General features: G+C 39.1%; 5 protein-coding genes across 5 annotated transcripts; 2 read left to right on the forward strand and 3 right to left on the reverse strand.

Annotated features, from left to right (window-relative positions):
- The first annotated feature begins 276 nt into the window (after positions 1–276).
- LOC130993687 (uncharacterized) lies at positions 277–1,738 on the forward strand. The gene is given in 5 exon segments (XM_057918712.1): positions 277–747; positions 1,067–1,234; positions 1,308–1,330; positions 1,332–1,433; positions 1,435–1,738. Coding segments are annotated over 5 exon segments (642 nt in total). The 5' UTR covers positions 277–500; the 3' UTR covers positions 1,537–1,738.
- Positions 1,731–2,979, reverse strand: LOC130993688 (protein PLASTID REDOX INSENSITIVE 2, chloroplastic). Its single transcript, XM_057918713.1, has 3 exons — positions 2,693–2,979; positions 2,511–2,606; positions 1,731–2,097 (listed from the first exon to the last, which is right to left on the reverse strand). Exons 1-3 carry the CDS (start codon positions 2,909–2,911, stop codon positions 1,906–1,908), a joined length of 507 nt encoding a protein of 168 aa, XP_057774696.1. The 5' UTR covers positions 2,912–2,979; the 3' UTR covers positions 1,731–1,905.
- A 342-nt stretch (positions 2,980–3,321) lies between these two features.
- On the reverse strand, positions 3,322–7,690 carry LOC130993682 (DNA polymerase lambda). Its single transcript, XM_057918686.1, is given in 19 exon segments — positions 3,322–3,555; positions 3,636–3,720; positions 3,906–3,973; positions 4,190–4,270; positions 4,369–4,459; positions 4,688–4,776; positions 5,179–5,232; positions 5,335–5,514; positions 5,920–5,982; positions 6,118–6,248; positions 6,361–6,454; positions 6,618–6,683; positions 6,685–6,774; positions 6,776–6,931; positions 6,933–6,971; positions 7,310–7,333; positions 7,336–7,449; positions 7,567–7,626; positions 7,628–7,690. Coding segments are annotated over 19 exon segments (1,632 nt in total). The 5' UTR covers positions 7,676–7,690; the 3' UTR covers positions 3,322–3,456.
- Positions 7,691–7,843: 153 nt separating this feature from the next.
- On the forward strand, positions 7,844–11,911 carry LOC130993681 (DEAD-box ATP-dependent RNA helicase 22). Its single transcript, XM_057918685.1, is given in 9 exon segments — positions 7,844–8,255; positions 8,823–9,098; positions 9,199–9,321; positions 9,420–9,740; positions 9,742–9,848; positions 10,273–10,597; positions 10,908–11,060; positions 11,247–11,298; positions 11,405–11,911. Coding segments are annotated over 9 exon segments (1,731 nt in total). The 5' UTR covers positions 7,844–7,934; the 3' UTR covers positions 11,458–11,911.
- Positions 11,762–14,478, reverse strand: LOC130993683 (UDP-glycosyltransferase 74B1-like). The gene is given in 3 exon segments (XM_057918687.1): positions 11,762–12,052; positions 12,055–12,657; positions 13,731–14,478. Coding segments are annotated over 3 exon segments (1,374 nt in total). The 5' UTR covers positions 14,370–14,478; the 3' UTR covers positions 11,762–11,920.
- Positions 14,479–15,043: the final 565 nt, after the last annotated feature.

The raw sequence follows: 15,043 nt of genomic DNA on the forward strand, positions 1-15,043 counted from the left end.
AATATCATAGTAATTTGTTTCAAATAAAAGTCCTTTGTAAAACAAGGATTTATTATATTTATTCAATTTTTTTGAATTATGCATATATCTCCCACGTGGGATATTTCATGTGATACAAATTTTAATTATATAATTTTATTAATAAATTAAACTACTATAATTTCTCTCTCCTACAGTCCTACTATTGTTTAGTTTTTATAATAAATAATTTAGTATGTAATCAAATATAATGTTAATACTATTTCATATAGATATGACAATCAAATATATGAAGCTTTATTCGGGGTTGTAGTATTTCGTGTGAGAAGAGAGTGAAAATTCTTTTCCTGAGAGTGAAATTTGGGGCACTCCCCAAAGCAAGCAAGTATAAAACTGAACCGACTTGGAGCGTAAGAAAGCATAACAGGGACAAAAATCTGGACGATTCAGAAAATTTTCTCTCAACATCCAAAATTGATCATCGCAAAAAGAAGACATCCAAAAATTGATTACGTCCAGAGATGACGGCGGCGTTCAGGCGACCGGCAGTCACCGTAGCGGCGGCGTTCATGACCAGCCGAACTTGCTCCACTGCATTTTTGGAGCCCTTGAGCTGTCGCCGCTATTCGATGCGTAAATGCGCGCTTGCGGCGGATGTGCTGCTTCCCGATGCGGCTGACGCCGCGCCGCCCAAGCTTGAGATGGTACCGTTGGTCATTCAGCGGCGTGTAGTCCTATACGACGGCGTTTGCCACCTTTGCCACACCGGTAGCTTTTCACTTTTTCTGTCACAAAATAGCGATATTCTCCCTGATCTATGACGTATTAACAACTTAGGATTCGAGATTTTTGGGGTTATTTCACGCATTTGTGTGTGTGCGTTCTAGACTATATTCCTCTCTCAGTGCTGCTGCTGCTCTCTGTGTTATTTCCTTGTTTATTTGATAATTGCACGTATAAGTTTTGTTGTTCATTTTTCCAGAGAAGAATCTGAAAATGCTGCTAGTGTTTACCAACTAGCATGTGCTTTATTGTTGCTGGGGAGTGTATTTCATTGTTTGAAGCAATATTTCCTTTGAATATGTAGGAGTGAAATGGATCATCAAGGCTGACAAAGATAAGAAAATAAGATTCTGTTGTGTGCAATCAAAAGCAGCTGAGCCTTACATGAAAGTTTGTGGAGTGGACAGAGAAGATGTTCTTCGCCGCTTCCTGTTCGTGGAGGCTCCTGATTCATACCACCAAGGCTCTGCTGGTAATCGCTTCTCCACAGCCAGTAGCATCTAGTAAACATAATATGTTGGCTAATCATCACACTTTTTCTGCAGCTGCTTTGAGAGTTTGTTCATACCTTGCCCCGGCCTTTTTCTGCCTTGAGTGCTCTCATGGTTGTTCCCACCCCGTTGAGGGATGCCGTCTATGACTATGTGGCAAAGCGACGCTATGACTGGTTCGGGAAAGAAGGACGACTGCTTGGTCCTCAAGGAAGTGGAGTTGCTCGAACGCTTTGTTGATTGGGAAGAGCTACTGGAGCGCAGCAAATCGCAACAGCTATGAGACTGGAGGAACTCACAGGAGGACTCTTTTAGCACCAAGAATGTATGTATATATGTTGCTCTTTCACTAGACTAATTTCACCATCATGTGTGTGTGTGTGGTGTTTTTGGTTTAAAAGTTTAGTGAAATTTGAAACCCTCACAAAGGGGCTGATCATATGATGGTTCTTGAATTTAGATGAAATAAATCAAATGTTTCTAGATATGCTGAAGCACTTCATTTCCCAAATACAATAGTTGGATTCACAGAAGCTGGAAGAGATAAGACCAACTTTACTTATGAAATTGCGAATAAGGTGGTGAATACTATGGAATAATCCATCAACATATTTGGCTAACTATTCTATTCTACACAATGAGTTGATAAATTCTAGGTGCTACTGCTAGTCCATTCTTTCCAGTCTTTGTCTACATGAGCTTGAGCCCATTTAATGGCTGCTCGGGCAGCCTGCGGTCCTCCGGGCAAGCCTTTTTCGTTGATGGTATCCGCCATGTCAATGAACGGAAGCACCAAGAGCGTTCCTGGGCCGCCATACTCAGCGTGCAAGAAAGTATCAAATATCTGTTACAATACACTTATTCAGCTCACATAATATGGAGGGGAATGGAAAAAGGATAAGACGCTTTCAATACAGAATTCTGATACTTTAGGAAATCTGATGTTGAGCATCAAGCATAGACGTTTTGTTAAAGTAATGGTGCGTGTTTTTAACTCAACCATCAACACCCATCAACTCCACCCCACTCAAACACCGTAAAATGCAATAAGCAGCTATATTGAAAACATGTTTTCAATTTCTTGGAATTTCTAATTTGAAGGTTTTAATTATCAAAGAAATGATATGAAATGCAGTTCTCATATCCCCAACAAAAGCACAGCTGACAGCATCGAAATCTTAATTTATTGCATAAGAATCTATGGATAGAGAAGCAACGGTTGGGGACAAGTAAGAAAGAAACGAGTGTAGCAAGTACCTCAGTACAGATTTCGACAACTTCATCCACGGAATCTCCAAACATGTCTTTCTTGGACAACTTCTTGTGTAAATGGGACTTAAATTTTTCAGTCTCCTGGAGAGACAGACAGAGAGAATTCATAATCAAACAAGGGAAATTATCATGAAGAAACAAGTGAAAAAGAATAAAGTGTAACTGACGGATTGAGCAAATTCAGGAATTGGGTCTGGGAATTTGTACTCCTTTTCGGCCCTGCAAATGAGGTTCGATTTGGTTGTGTTGAGAAGCAGAGGAGGAAAGGCAAGGGTTTTAGACGATGAAGGGATACTAAAGGAAAATACGAAATTTGAAGGCAAGCGGAAAGAGGCAAGCAGTGAGGGAGCTGCTGCTGCTGCTGCTCTACAAATACCAGAAGCCATTCTCTTATCTGCCAACAAACTGGGGTTTTCGTTTCTCTCCCCACTATTTGATTTCAAGGGTTTATCTTTATCTACTCTCTTTGCTTTTTCTCTTCTTCCTCAGGTCAAAGGTCAAATTAGTCATTTCAGCCAACTATTACGGAAATATGCTTGGATTGAATGGCAAATATGTCCAAGAATTATACTTCAGGATAAATGCGCAAAAAAAACAAAGACGTAACAAAAAAATATTGGTAGATTGATTATTTCTATTGCGAGTAGCATAAATATAAAATGCATTTAGTAACACATATCAAACACTATATTTATAAGCATTAATAATTTTTATATACGAATACTGCAGAAATAGCGATTTGGCACTTCCATCCCATGTAAAAGTTGGGATTTAGAAAAGAATATCGACCCCCATGGAAAGTAATTTAAACCCATGAAACTGAGACAAAACATAACTTACAAATATATATGTGCAAGATAGTTACAGTGGTTTGCATCTCACAAAAAACATACAGCTCTGGACACATTGTTGCTGTAAAAGTAGAACAACTTCACAAATTCCTTTGATTAGGGTCCAGCCATGGGAACCCAAGAAAATCAAACACTTGTTTTTCAGTTGCAAACTTCAAACTTGCGCTGCCTTTGCTTCCCTGCATCAAAACACGTAGTAATACTATTATCACAACAATATATATATACAGTGAATAAGCAGATGATGATGATATCACACCCGTTTCCCCCCTGAACCATGAGTCGCAGGAAACAATCCTGTGTCATCAAGCCTGAATCCCTTTGATTCTGCTAATAGTCTCAACCTGTTCAAACATAATCAAAACCAAGAATCGGAAAACTAAAGTTGCTCAAAAAAAAAAACAATGGAAAATAAAGAGGAGAAATGAACACCGGCACATAAAAATATAACCAACTGGAGGCATATTGTAAGGGGCACCAAATAATTTTGCAAGTGAAAACTGGCACAGGCGAGTGTAAATGGGCACACCTTCTGTTTAGCACATCATTCCCTGTCCATGCTATTAATCCGAATGCATATATATCCCTTGGGTAAACCTACAGACGAGAAAAAAGAAGAATCTCCATGGTTACTGCCTACTGGATGCTTTTTTGATAAGCATTTTATGTAATCATTTTCTAATCAGCAAATGGATACAGAGTTTTAACCATGATGCCTTCAATTAATTATATGAGTGCCACAACTATGGTAGTATTTATTGGACTGAGACATTGGAATAGTATGCTGTTTTTGTTTAGAACTCAGTAACATACCTTGAAATCTATGCGATGTCGCAACTCTCGACCAGGATAGGTGCAAAGACCAAAATATGTATCCACTCCAGAATCTGTACCCTGAGCTCACATATGAAATCCAAATAAGAACCCGTCGTATTAGGAATATATCTTGACTTTCAAAACTATAAGCAACACGAGAAATGGGACAAAACTACCTCCTCACTGTGAATACTGAAGACCAAATCCTCTCTCAAGAAGTTAATATCCTTGAGACGCTTTACAAACTTTGGGAGAAAGCCTATATGACTGGAAACATAAAAGACCGAGTCATCGTCCAGGAAATAGCTGAACAGACTATATGATATTGTAATAATTTTCTCCTTGCTTTTGAAAATATACTCTAAAGAAATTCCTTTCCTTTCCCCATTTCCATTTTAAAGGAAAGAAATAGCTCAAGGAGCTGCAAGTAATTAGTTCAATATATGAAAGCCGATACAAACAATGTACTGAAGATATATTACTGCGATACCTCACCTTTTCCCATCAGCGTGTGTGATCACAATATCCATATCCCCACAAGAAGCCTTTCCACGTCTGTATGATCCTCCACAAACAATGTCTACCTGTAGAAACATAGAACCATGGGAAAAAAGTTTCGAGAGGTGTTGTCATGTATTAAGTCCTAAACTTCTTCCAAATTGACCAGTGTGACCAAGAAAGCAAAACTATACTTGATGATAGTTGCTTCAACAAATTGACTTGAGGGAATAATATCAGAAACATTAGCTTTTAGGATCAGACTTTAATATGAAACGGAAGTGTGTCAGCAAGCAGATATCCATCTAATGTCTCATTAAAGCATATCAACCAACTTGGTGATGATCGCCTAAATCTCACTGGTGGTCATCGAGAGAATACCTAGTTGGCCTACTGACAAGAACAATTGACATAGAGCTTTTCTTTATATATTCATTTAGTACATAACTGTGACCTTTCAAAGTTGAACCAGGAGCTGAGATTCTCACCCCAGGCAATATCTCTTCTCCAACTTTCTTTAGAAGACTTTCCATCTCCTGAACCTAAATGGTTTTGAAAGTGATAAATGCAATGAAGAATAATAATCATATTACATTCTTTAAATGAAAACATTGAGAAACTAATTTAAAAGACAGAGAGCCTACCTCGTGGCGTGCAATTCTGGTCTTGATGTCATCAAAGTATTTTAAACCTAACCTCTGGGCATTTGTTAACGATTCCTCATTTTCCAGATCATCTAGGGTTCTGTGTCCTTTCTCATAAAGTTTTGATGCAGTAGTAGGTCCAATGCCCCATACTTCTCCAAATAAACTGATCGAGCGTACCTGAGAAAAGATAAAAGTATCTGGCAGAAGAAGCAATGATCTTTGTTTGGAATGTAGGAAGAAACCTATGACCTTTGCAGACTATATATCCTAAAAAGGAAAACTATGTATCTGCACTTATTGCACTAATAGAGGGAGACCACAGCAACTAGATGGCAAGGAAACATTGCAATTATCAACACTCCATCTTATGATTTAATTAATACAAAGAAGAAAAAAGGTACAAGGCTCCATGACCAAAGAAAGAGAAGAAGCTTTAGCTTAACATTTTTCAGTACTGACATGAAAACCAAATAGCAAATCTGTTTTCAGCATCCAATGAAGCCAAAATACAACAGAACATTTTGGAACCTCTATGCCACAACTGCAATGAAAAACTACAATTTTCAGGAAGAAATGCATTACCTTTTCATCCTTCTCAAAGTGATCCAACTTTGAGAGCCTTCCAGTATTCACTATTTCCTGAATCTGTAATTATGCAATTGAGGATCACCAAATAAGGGCATAGCCAAGAAAAAAACTACTCCAATTATCTCTCAATCTCAGATAAGATGGCTTGGAATTAGACAGAAATTGAGTGAGATGACAAGCAGAAGTGCTTACATGATCCTGCAGAGACTTTCCAATACCAGGTAGATGTTTAACCTGGTCCGCACTTTCAATTTTGAAAGGCAATTTTTCAATAACTGGAATAGCCTTGTAATAACTAAATGACCTGCGATCTTCACCTAGGGCTGTCATAGTGTCATGTCATGGAACATATAAAGAACAGCTATCTTAGAGGCTGCTTTAAAATATAGAAAACCGTATACTGATGACAAAGGCTGTATGATGAATAAGTTTAACCTCTGTAAATGTCGATAAGCTTTCCGAATATCTCAGTTATATTCCTGTTCATATCAGGAGGGCTATACAACGACGATGTGTCAGATGACGAGACCTGATTAAGAATGAAATTATGGTTTCACAATGAACAGAATGTTGCATAACAAAGAAACAGTATTCTCATGATATCAGAATGATTCTTTTGAAATGTTCATGTGAAGTGAAAGAACGCAAAGACCTGCAGACAAATCCCGCAGGGGAGAATGTCAAGAACTTACATCTTTATTTAAACCATCCAAACTCAGACTAGTGACCTCTGGGCTTATGGGGCCTGCAGATTGAGACTGAGCCGCTAGCATTATCAGATTTTGGGGAACATTTAGCGGAATCCACTGGATGTCTAGGCCTTTCCTCAGATTCAACAGTTTCGGACTCATTGGGGACAGGTCTTAAGCTTCTTTGATGGCAATTGGTCTTCATAACTCAAATTTGCATCGACATGTTTCAGATTCTCTTCACTAACCTTGCTACTACAATTTTTCGACGCGTCCTCTGAGAATACGTATGGATCTTCAGACACCTTTTCTCCTGCTTCTCAAGCTGTCCTCTATCCACTGATAGTTCAAAATTTTCTGTTACAAGGTCCATCAAACCAGACCCTAATTAATCAGACGTGTAAATGCAGAAACAAAACTATAAAATCCTTTATGCAACTAATATAATCATTTTCAAAGTATTTACAAACACAACTTAAAATCAAAGTATTTGCAAATAGTAAGTTGATAGTTAGCTATAACCAACTGAGCATATGTCAATCTACTAAGAAACAGTCATCACTGCACAAAATGTAACTCCATGCATCCTAAACTAAGAAAATAAATGCCCAATTACCAAATAAAATAAAAAATATGGCCTCACAAACAACAACTTTTTGCATACAGAACAGTTGCAGCAATTATTACACACTTACCCCTTTGAATCGCTTCAAGTTCTGGGCTGCCTACTTTTCTGAGAAGCGAATCCGCGTCCGCCGGCAAAAATGTGGGTAACCCTTTTGGAGAAACTCTCCTCAATCTTAGCCCCCAATTGCACCAGTTTTTGCTTCCAAATCTTCAAAATAAATAAATAATAGGAGTAATTTTTTAAAAAAATCGGCAACGTCTTAATTGAGATTTCAGCAAGCAGAACAGTAAAAACTTCGGCAACATAAACAAAATGGAGAAAAACCTGAAGGCGACGCTGTTGAACGCCGGCTTCAATAAGGAAGACGGTGATTCCGGAAAATACTTCCGTTAGGATCAGACGGTGGAGATTTCTTCTTAGGCTTTGGCGCCATTTTTATGTGTGTTCCTTTTTCACTCTGGAAGAAGTCGTTTGATGGAAGACTGCAAAGCTTGTAATAAACGGAAACAGAGATGGGTAGAAAAGGTCATATCACAGCTTGGGCCCAAAATTCAGTCATGGTGAAAATTGGAAGCCCAGCGGGACTAATCACACTTCCATTTCAACCCTTCCGAAAATAAACAGAAAAAGTGAAAAATATAAAAGAGCAAAACCCAAAGCAAAACCCGTCATCCATTCCTACAGCGGAGAAAATGCGTCTGCAGCGTTCAATTTCAGTGCTTAATTCTTGCAGAACTTCATTACATTCGACGAGGATTATCTCAATTTCTGCGAGCAACCTCTCTTTACTATCACCCTCACCGGCGTATTTTTCCAGTCTCAGCAGTTATCGCCAGCTCAAGGCCCATAAACTCCGAGCCTTCGCCACAAACGCAGCCGCCGCCGCCGCCGACGACGAGAACGCCGACACGTTTTTGGCGGAGGAAAGCGTTTCCTGGGCTTCTCTTGGCGTTTCCGATTCCATCTCACGCGCCCTCTGTAATGCTGGGCTGCCTAGACCGTCTCTAGTCCAGGTTAGTCCTATTCTTGTTTTTGGGTATTGGTTTTTCATTTCCTTTAATTTGTTAATTCTTTAGAATTTTTGTTTCTGGGGTTTTCACATGGGCGCTGTTGAAATTTTGCACTAATTCTGAAATGATAGAATTTCCTTGAATTCGTTGTGATTTTGAAGTAAACTCTCATTCGTTTACAAATCTTAATGATTCATATTCACACAATTTATAGTGAATGCAGCCATCATCATGTTGTATTTTGTTCGGAGCTGCTGCTACTGTAGTATGCATTCATATTAATATTCAAGCCAACTCTTTCACTATTTGGTAAAGAGCATGATGACTACCGGAAGCTTTCTTCTTCACACTTTCTGGTAAAGAATGGACAACGATAATTGTGATCAGAATCAGTTACCACTTCGTCTGTGTTGTTGTTGCTCTCATCACTCCTCAAATGAGCATGATGATGAAATCTTGAAATAAAATCTGGATTTTTGCCAATATAATGCTCTTTTCTGTTATTCTCTATACTAGCTACCCGAGGCCATTATTAATCATAGTGTAATTAACATATAAATTGTGATGCAGGCTGCCTGTGTTCCGGCCATTCTTTCTGGAGCTGATGTGGTGGTTGCAGCAGAGACAGGAAGTGGTAAAACTCATGGGTACTTAGTTCCTATAATTCATAAAGTATGCAGCAACTTAGATGCGTTGCATGATCCGAAACCGAAGAAGTGTCAGCATGTTTCTCTTGTTTTATGCCCTAATGTAATGCTGTGTGAGCAAGTGGTTCGCATGGCAAATTCCCTCCTTGACGGTGCCGGGGAGCCGCTACTCAAAGCAGCTGCCATTTGTGGCCGTCAGGTATGAAATTGGGGTTTCTTCATCCTGGTGGCTGTTGCGAACAGTTTCTCTTATGTAGCATTTGGCCTCCGGGTTCTTATGGATGATGTATTGACTGCAGGGGTTGTCAGTTAAAGATCCCGATATAATAGTATCGACGCCAGTTGCACTTCTGAACTATTTGTATGCCATTGACCCTGAAAAACGCAAATGTACTGATTTTATACGTGGCGTAAAATATGTGGTAATTTTCAATTGTTTATACCGAGTGATTATGGACTGAACATATCTATATTATCCAAGTTCACTGGTTTAGTTATCTATCTCTATATATACATTTAGGTATTTGATGAAGCAGACTTGCTGCTCTGTGGGAGTTTCCAGAACCAAGTGATTCGTCTCATAAATATGCTTCGTTTTGATGAGAAGCAGCTATCTAGATTGAAAGACGCAGATGCTGGGGCTCAGGATCCTTCGTCTGTTTCTGCAAATGCTTCTGATACAGAAGAAGATTTTCCAGAAGATTTCAACTTGGAGGAAGCTGAAGATAATGATGAGAAATGCATTGACGAGTCTAACACTGAGCCCAGGAAAAGAACCTGGAAAGACTGGATGAGAGTGAGGAAAATATATGCACGAAGTAAGCAGTACATTTTTGTGGCAGGCCACCCTTCCTCTGAATGGTAAGAGAACTGCTGGAGGAACATTGAAACGGATGTTTCCGGATGCAAACTGGGTTAGTGGGAGTTATCTGCATCACCATAATCCAAGGTTCTCTCCATTCAGTCATTGTCACCCTCACTTGATCCAGTTACTTGGTGTTTAATTAACTTTGTTTTACTAGCACTACCAATGCTACAATTCAAATATCATTTCGATGAACAAATAAATTCCTTGTTTGTTTTGTGATCTGATGTCTCATCAGTGCAAAAAATTTGCTACCTCTCGCCAACACTGGACACTTCATGCCTCCTGGTTTAAGATGCTTAAGAAATAATGAATTTGATTTTAGTGGAAATGCAATTTAGAAATTTAGTAATGTAAGTCGCCCGCTATATTAGCTGTAAATATTCTAACATGTAGACCTTTTCTTTTCCGCTTCTTTTGGTTGCTTTCTTTTATTCTGAGTTATATAATTCTAATGAAGCCTATGTCTCTGCTGATTTGTAACGATCTTTCTTCTGCATGAGCTTAGGTTGGAGCAAAAATGGATTGAAGTGTCGACAGATACACAGGTAGATGCGCTGATTAATGCTGTCAAAACCGGATATAAAACCAATAAAGATTCTGCTGCTGGAGTAGTTTGGACCATGGTGTTCGCCAACACTGTTGAAGCTGCTGAAGCTGTTGCTAATATTTTGGTGGGAGCTGGAATTAGGTGTGTACGGTATCATAGAGACATCTCTCTGGAAGAGAGGACGGAGAATCTGGTTGATTTCCAGCAGAATGGTGGTGTTTTTGTATGCACTGATGCTGCTGCTCGTGGACTTGACGTACCAAATGTTTCGCATGTTATTCAGGTGTGTCTTTCAACTTGTTCTCTTGATATGTTTCAAGTCTTCTGTTTCCGCCTTCAATGCATATGTTTCCATGTAAAATTGATTAATCTAAAGCCAATGCTTGACATTTCATTCAAACTGGTGATAAATTATGTTACAAAACCAATCAATGCAATTCTGAGTTATTCCATGTGGGCATGTGCTCACACGTCTGAAAAGTGAAAAATGCAAATTAAAATTGTAGTTGATTCGTTTTATTTTGGATTGGTGGTCTTTGTACATTCCTTTGTTCCTCGCTTTAGCCTGATCTTGCCATATTTGTTTTGTGTAGGCGGAGTTTGCTAGTTCTGCTGTAGACTTTTTGCACAGAGTTGGACGAACAGCCAGAGCTGGTCAGCCTGGCCTTGTCACAAGTCTTTTTACAGAATCAAATCGAGAGCTTGTTGCTGCAGTACGTCAGGCTGAGGAACTCAGTTTGCCTGTGGTAATTTGTAGAATTTTTTTTTATTTTTTTTTCACCTTTTGTTTCTTCTGTAGTTCTGTGCAAATATGAAAATAACATGTAGTGTAATATTCTCTCTTGACAAACAATTAGGAGTTGTGCTTGAATCAAGTATTATGATGAAGTAGATATGATCTGTAAGTCTAACCAATTTTGATATGGTTGCAGGAGAAGGCGTTTAGTCGTAAGAGAAGTTTCCGGAACAAAATTAAGAAGAGAGGTATTTTACCATATTCTTCTTGTATCCACTTTGGCAACAAAGTGAAGGAACAATACCAATTCAGCCAATGAAATTCAACACTAAAGCAAATTCCCCTGCCTATCAGGTTTAGGACAGCGAGATGGTGCAGCATCAGAGTCGCGGCCAATTCCAGCATAGGCTACTTGGTGCCTAGAGAATCTCTACAAACCCATCTCCCAGTTTCGGACATTGGTGTCTTGAAAAGATTGTGAAGCAATGCCTTGGGTTGTCGGAGAGGCCTAAGTCAAAAAATGGGCGCCATCTCACCATTCGTAAGTTTGTAATGTGAGAGAAGGAGGGTGATGCGAGTTTGGAATGTTACAGCGGCGCGTGTTCATGAGCCATCACGGTGGATCAGAACGCTCCTCGTAGTTCAGATATTGTTCTTCTCACTAATGTGTATGATAGCATTTCAAGATTCTCGAGCATTTCAAAAATCATCTGATAATTTACTTGCGAAAATTCTATTATTGTTGATCTTGTTGGAAAAGTGCAGACAAATTTATAAGTCACTTTTGATACCCCTTAAAACATCTAAGACCCTCTCTATTATTAATAATCAAATGAAGCACGTAAACTCATTATTTTGGCAGCACTGTTTCTAATTTTCTACTGCAGTAGCAACCTTCAATTTCATTACAAATTGATTGATGGCATTGTCTGAGCTACCCCCTTGATCAGTTGCTTCCATGGCCAACTTCCTCCATTTCCTTGCATTGCTCCTCAACTTGTGTCTCCTCTCTCCTCCATCACCTCTTTCAAACAATAAAGCAGCTCTTCCCTGCCTGCAACCCCAGACTTATCCTCCTTAGCCCTAACCCCCACCCCCCATATCTCCTCTATGAACTTGGCATCCGTCACTTGGTCTGACCACTGCGGCAACGCCACCATCGGCACCCCCAGCGCCAGTCCTTCTAGAGTCGAGTTCCAACCACAGTGGGTCACAAAACAGCCGATGGCCGGATGAGCCAGCGTCTCCAGCTGGTTGCACCACGATACGATCAGCCCCTTGCCCTTGACGGATTCGGTGAATCCGGGGGGGAGCTTGTCGCGCTCGGTTTCCCTGACAACCCAGAGGAAGTCGGAGTTGGTCGATGTGAGCGCCCACGCCATCTCTTCCATCTGTTTGGAGCTCACTGAAACCATGCTCCCAAATGAGATGTAGATTACTGATTCTTGCGCTTTGGTGCTGAGCCAAGCCGAGCATTGCTCGCTTAGCGGCTTCCATAAGCTGGCTCCGTACCCCTTGTCTCCCTCAATTCTTCCGTCCAGATACGCCGACGGCAACATTGGCCCCACCAGCTTCGCCGGCCACTGCTTTTCCACGCTTTCAGCCTCCTTTTTTGTTTTACAAATTTCTAGTCAGAAAAAGCACAACTTTGACACGTACACCAATTTTAGACTATCATCAAATTTGGGATTTTTTTTAAAGTCCATTAAATTCAACTTCTATAGCCTTATAATTAACCTTTAATTTGTTTTCTACAAATTTTTGCATAATTACGGTAATAAAATAGACAATACAAGAACACAATTTAAACAATAGAATTCAAAAAACCTCAATCAATTATATCTAAATCTTAACTCCAAATTCATGCAAAACCAATTCTATCTAAATCTTCAATCCAAATTAATTGATGCAAAATTTTAAGAGGAACCAATTTGCAACAAGTTAATTAAAAGGTAGGTATGTATGAATAACGTTTTAAAACTTGGTTTGTTCTGCAAAAAAATCTAAAAGGTTGGAATTTAATTTGCAATTAATTAAATTTTTAGTTGATATTTATATTTCATTCTAAAGATATTTATATATATAAAGGTGTACTGTAGTGTGACCAGGGACGGAACCAGGGGGTGCCTGGGGGGGCTGAAGCCCCCTCCCAAATTTTGAGATTTTTTTTGTTTTTTTAATTTATGAATTTATTTTCGAAAATACATATAGATATATGTCTTAACTTTGTTATACAAAAGTTGATTTGCTTGTTATATTCACCCGTATATACTTAATTTAAGGATAATCGTGTTATTTAAAACTATATAATCTATTAAAATATTGTTCATTATTATTATTATGCTTGTCTTGTAATAGAAAGTGTATGAAATGCCCAAAAAAAAATTGTTTGTTATTTAGATTATACTTATCTTTTAATAAAAAATACCTAAAATGTACGAAATGTTCAAAAAAAATTGCAGTGTTTTGAAACTAATTTGTAATATATTGAAACTATATAATCTATGAAAATATTGATTGTTATTATTACTATTATGCTCATATTTTAGTAAAAAAAATGCCTTAAATATGCGGAATGCCAAAAAAAAATTCTTGGGGATAGATTCAGCCCCCCTTGAACTTAATTCCTGGCTTCCGTCCCTGAGTGTGACATGTGGAAAAGAGAAAATACTGCAAGTACCTGTCGTTCTAGTTGATGGAAAGTGTTAGCAAAGACGAAATCAGCCTTTTCCAGATTGGAAAACTGACTCAACTTCATAGCCAAGTAAGCAGGGTAGCTCTGAGGGTTCCTGATGAAGGTAGGAACGTCGCACGAGTTCAACGGCGGCAGACCGGGCAAAACCAGAGGCTCGTCCTCCACGTTCACCGGCAACGTCAGCGCGCCGCTGTGAATGTGGCTGAAGATGGCGCAGACGGTGGCGGAGTTGGTGAAAAACGCAGCCCCCAGCGCGCCGTGGCGCCGGGCTACGTCGAGCGCCCACGGGAAGAAGGCGTCGTAGATCACGCAACTTACGGGGAAGCCGGCGGCTTTGTGGTTGTCAAGGAGTCGCGCTAGGGATTTGGAGCCGTGCTCTCTGATTGAACTGAGGTAGTCTCCTTCTTTGCCAGCTTCGGCGAAACCGGCGTCGTCGAAGCCGTCGGAGATGGGCTCGACGGCGACGGCGGAGGTGTGGACGGACTGCATGGTGTTTGTGGTGGTGGCTAGGGTGGCTCTGACGCCCTTGGCGGCGAGGCGCTTGGCGAATTGGAGGAGAGGGTTTATGTGGCCTTGGCTGGGGTAGGGGAGGACTATGACGTGAGGTTGGTTTGATTTCTCCATTTTTGGTTTTGAGGAGAATGATTGGGATTCAGAGTTTAGTCTTCAATTTATAGGCGGCAATGGCATGAGTTGTGCTGCTGCCGTAAACGGAACAATTGCCAATTCGATCGGACTTCTTCCATTTTAACTTGCAATATATTTGGACAAATTTTTATCGTCCCAGTAAATTTTTTGTCTCCAAACGTGTCATATTTGTCATGATGCTGCATGGAATTTTAGTTATAGAAATGAAAAAGACGTGGAAAATGAATCCATCCGCATCAACATAAAATAACGTTGTTTTCACATCCGCAGTAATGGTTGATCATGTGTGAGGTGAATATTCAAATTTAGAAACTTAGTTCTTATTGTTATGTAAGTTATACTTTGGCAAGTATTATATAATGTTAGTTTAATTTGCTATTATCATTTAATTTATGTTTTTTGCAAGTAATGTTGCTTTATGTTGTTGAAATAAATTGATGTGCAACAATTTAAATAAAGTTATTAATAATATAAATTATTTATAAAATATGTATATTACTTTATTATATTATAATTAAATAAGATTTAGGGTAGATATAAATATAATCAAATGGAGTATGTATAATAGTTAGATAAAAAAAATTAATTTAATAATAATAGAAAGTATAAAAATAAAATACTTCATCGTAAAAAGTGAAATGTAAACTTGA

Source organism: Salvia miltiorrhiza, chromosome 7, assembly GCF_028751815.1.
Source record: "Salvia miltiorrhiza cultivar Shanhuang (shh) chromosome 7, IMPLAD_Smil_shh, whole genome shotgun sequence".
Lineage (NCBI taxonomy): Eukaryota > Viridiplantae > Streptophyta > Magnoliopsida > Lamiales > Lamiaceae > Salvia > Salvia miltiorrhiza.

What these genes read in the sequence shown, in the direction of transcription:
- LOC130993688 (XM_057918713.1), bottom strand. Translation starts at nt 2,911, where the DNA reads ATGGCTTCTGGTATTTGTAGAGCAGCAGCAGCAGCAGCTCCCTCACTG. An exon ending in TTCCTGAATTTGCTCAATCC is followed by an intron (nt 2,607 to 2,692) that starts GTCAGTTACACT and finishes CTGTCTCTCCAG; the next exon opens with GAGACTGAAAAATTTAAGTC. An exon ending in TTGTCGAAATCTGTACTGAG is followed by an intron (nt 2,098 to 2,510) that starts GTACTTGCTACA and finishes GTATTGTAACAG; the next exon opens with ATATTTGATACTTTCTTGCA.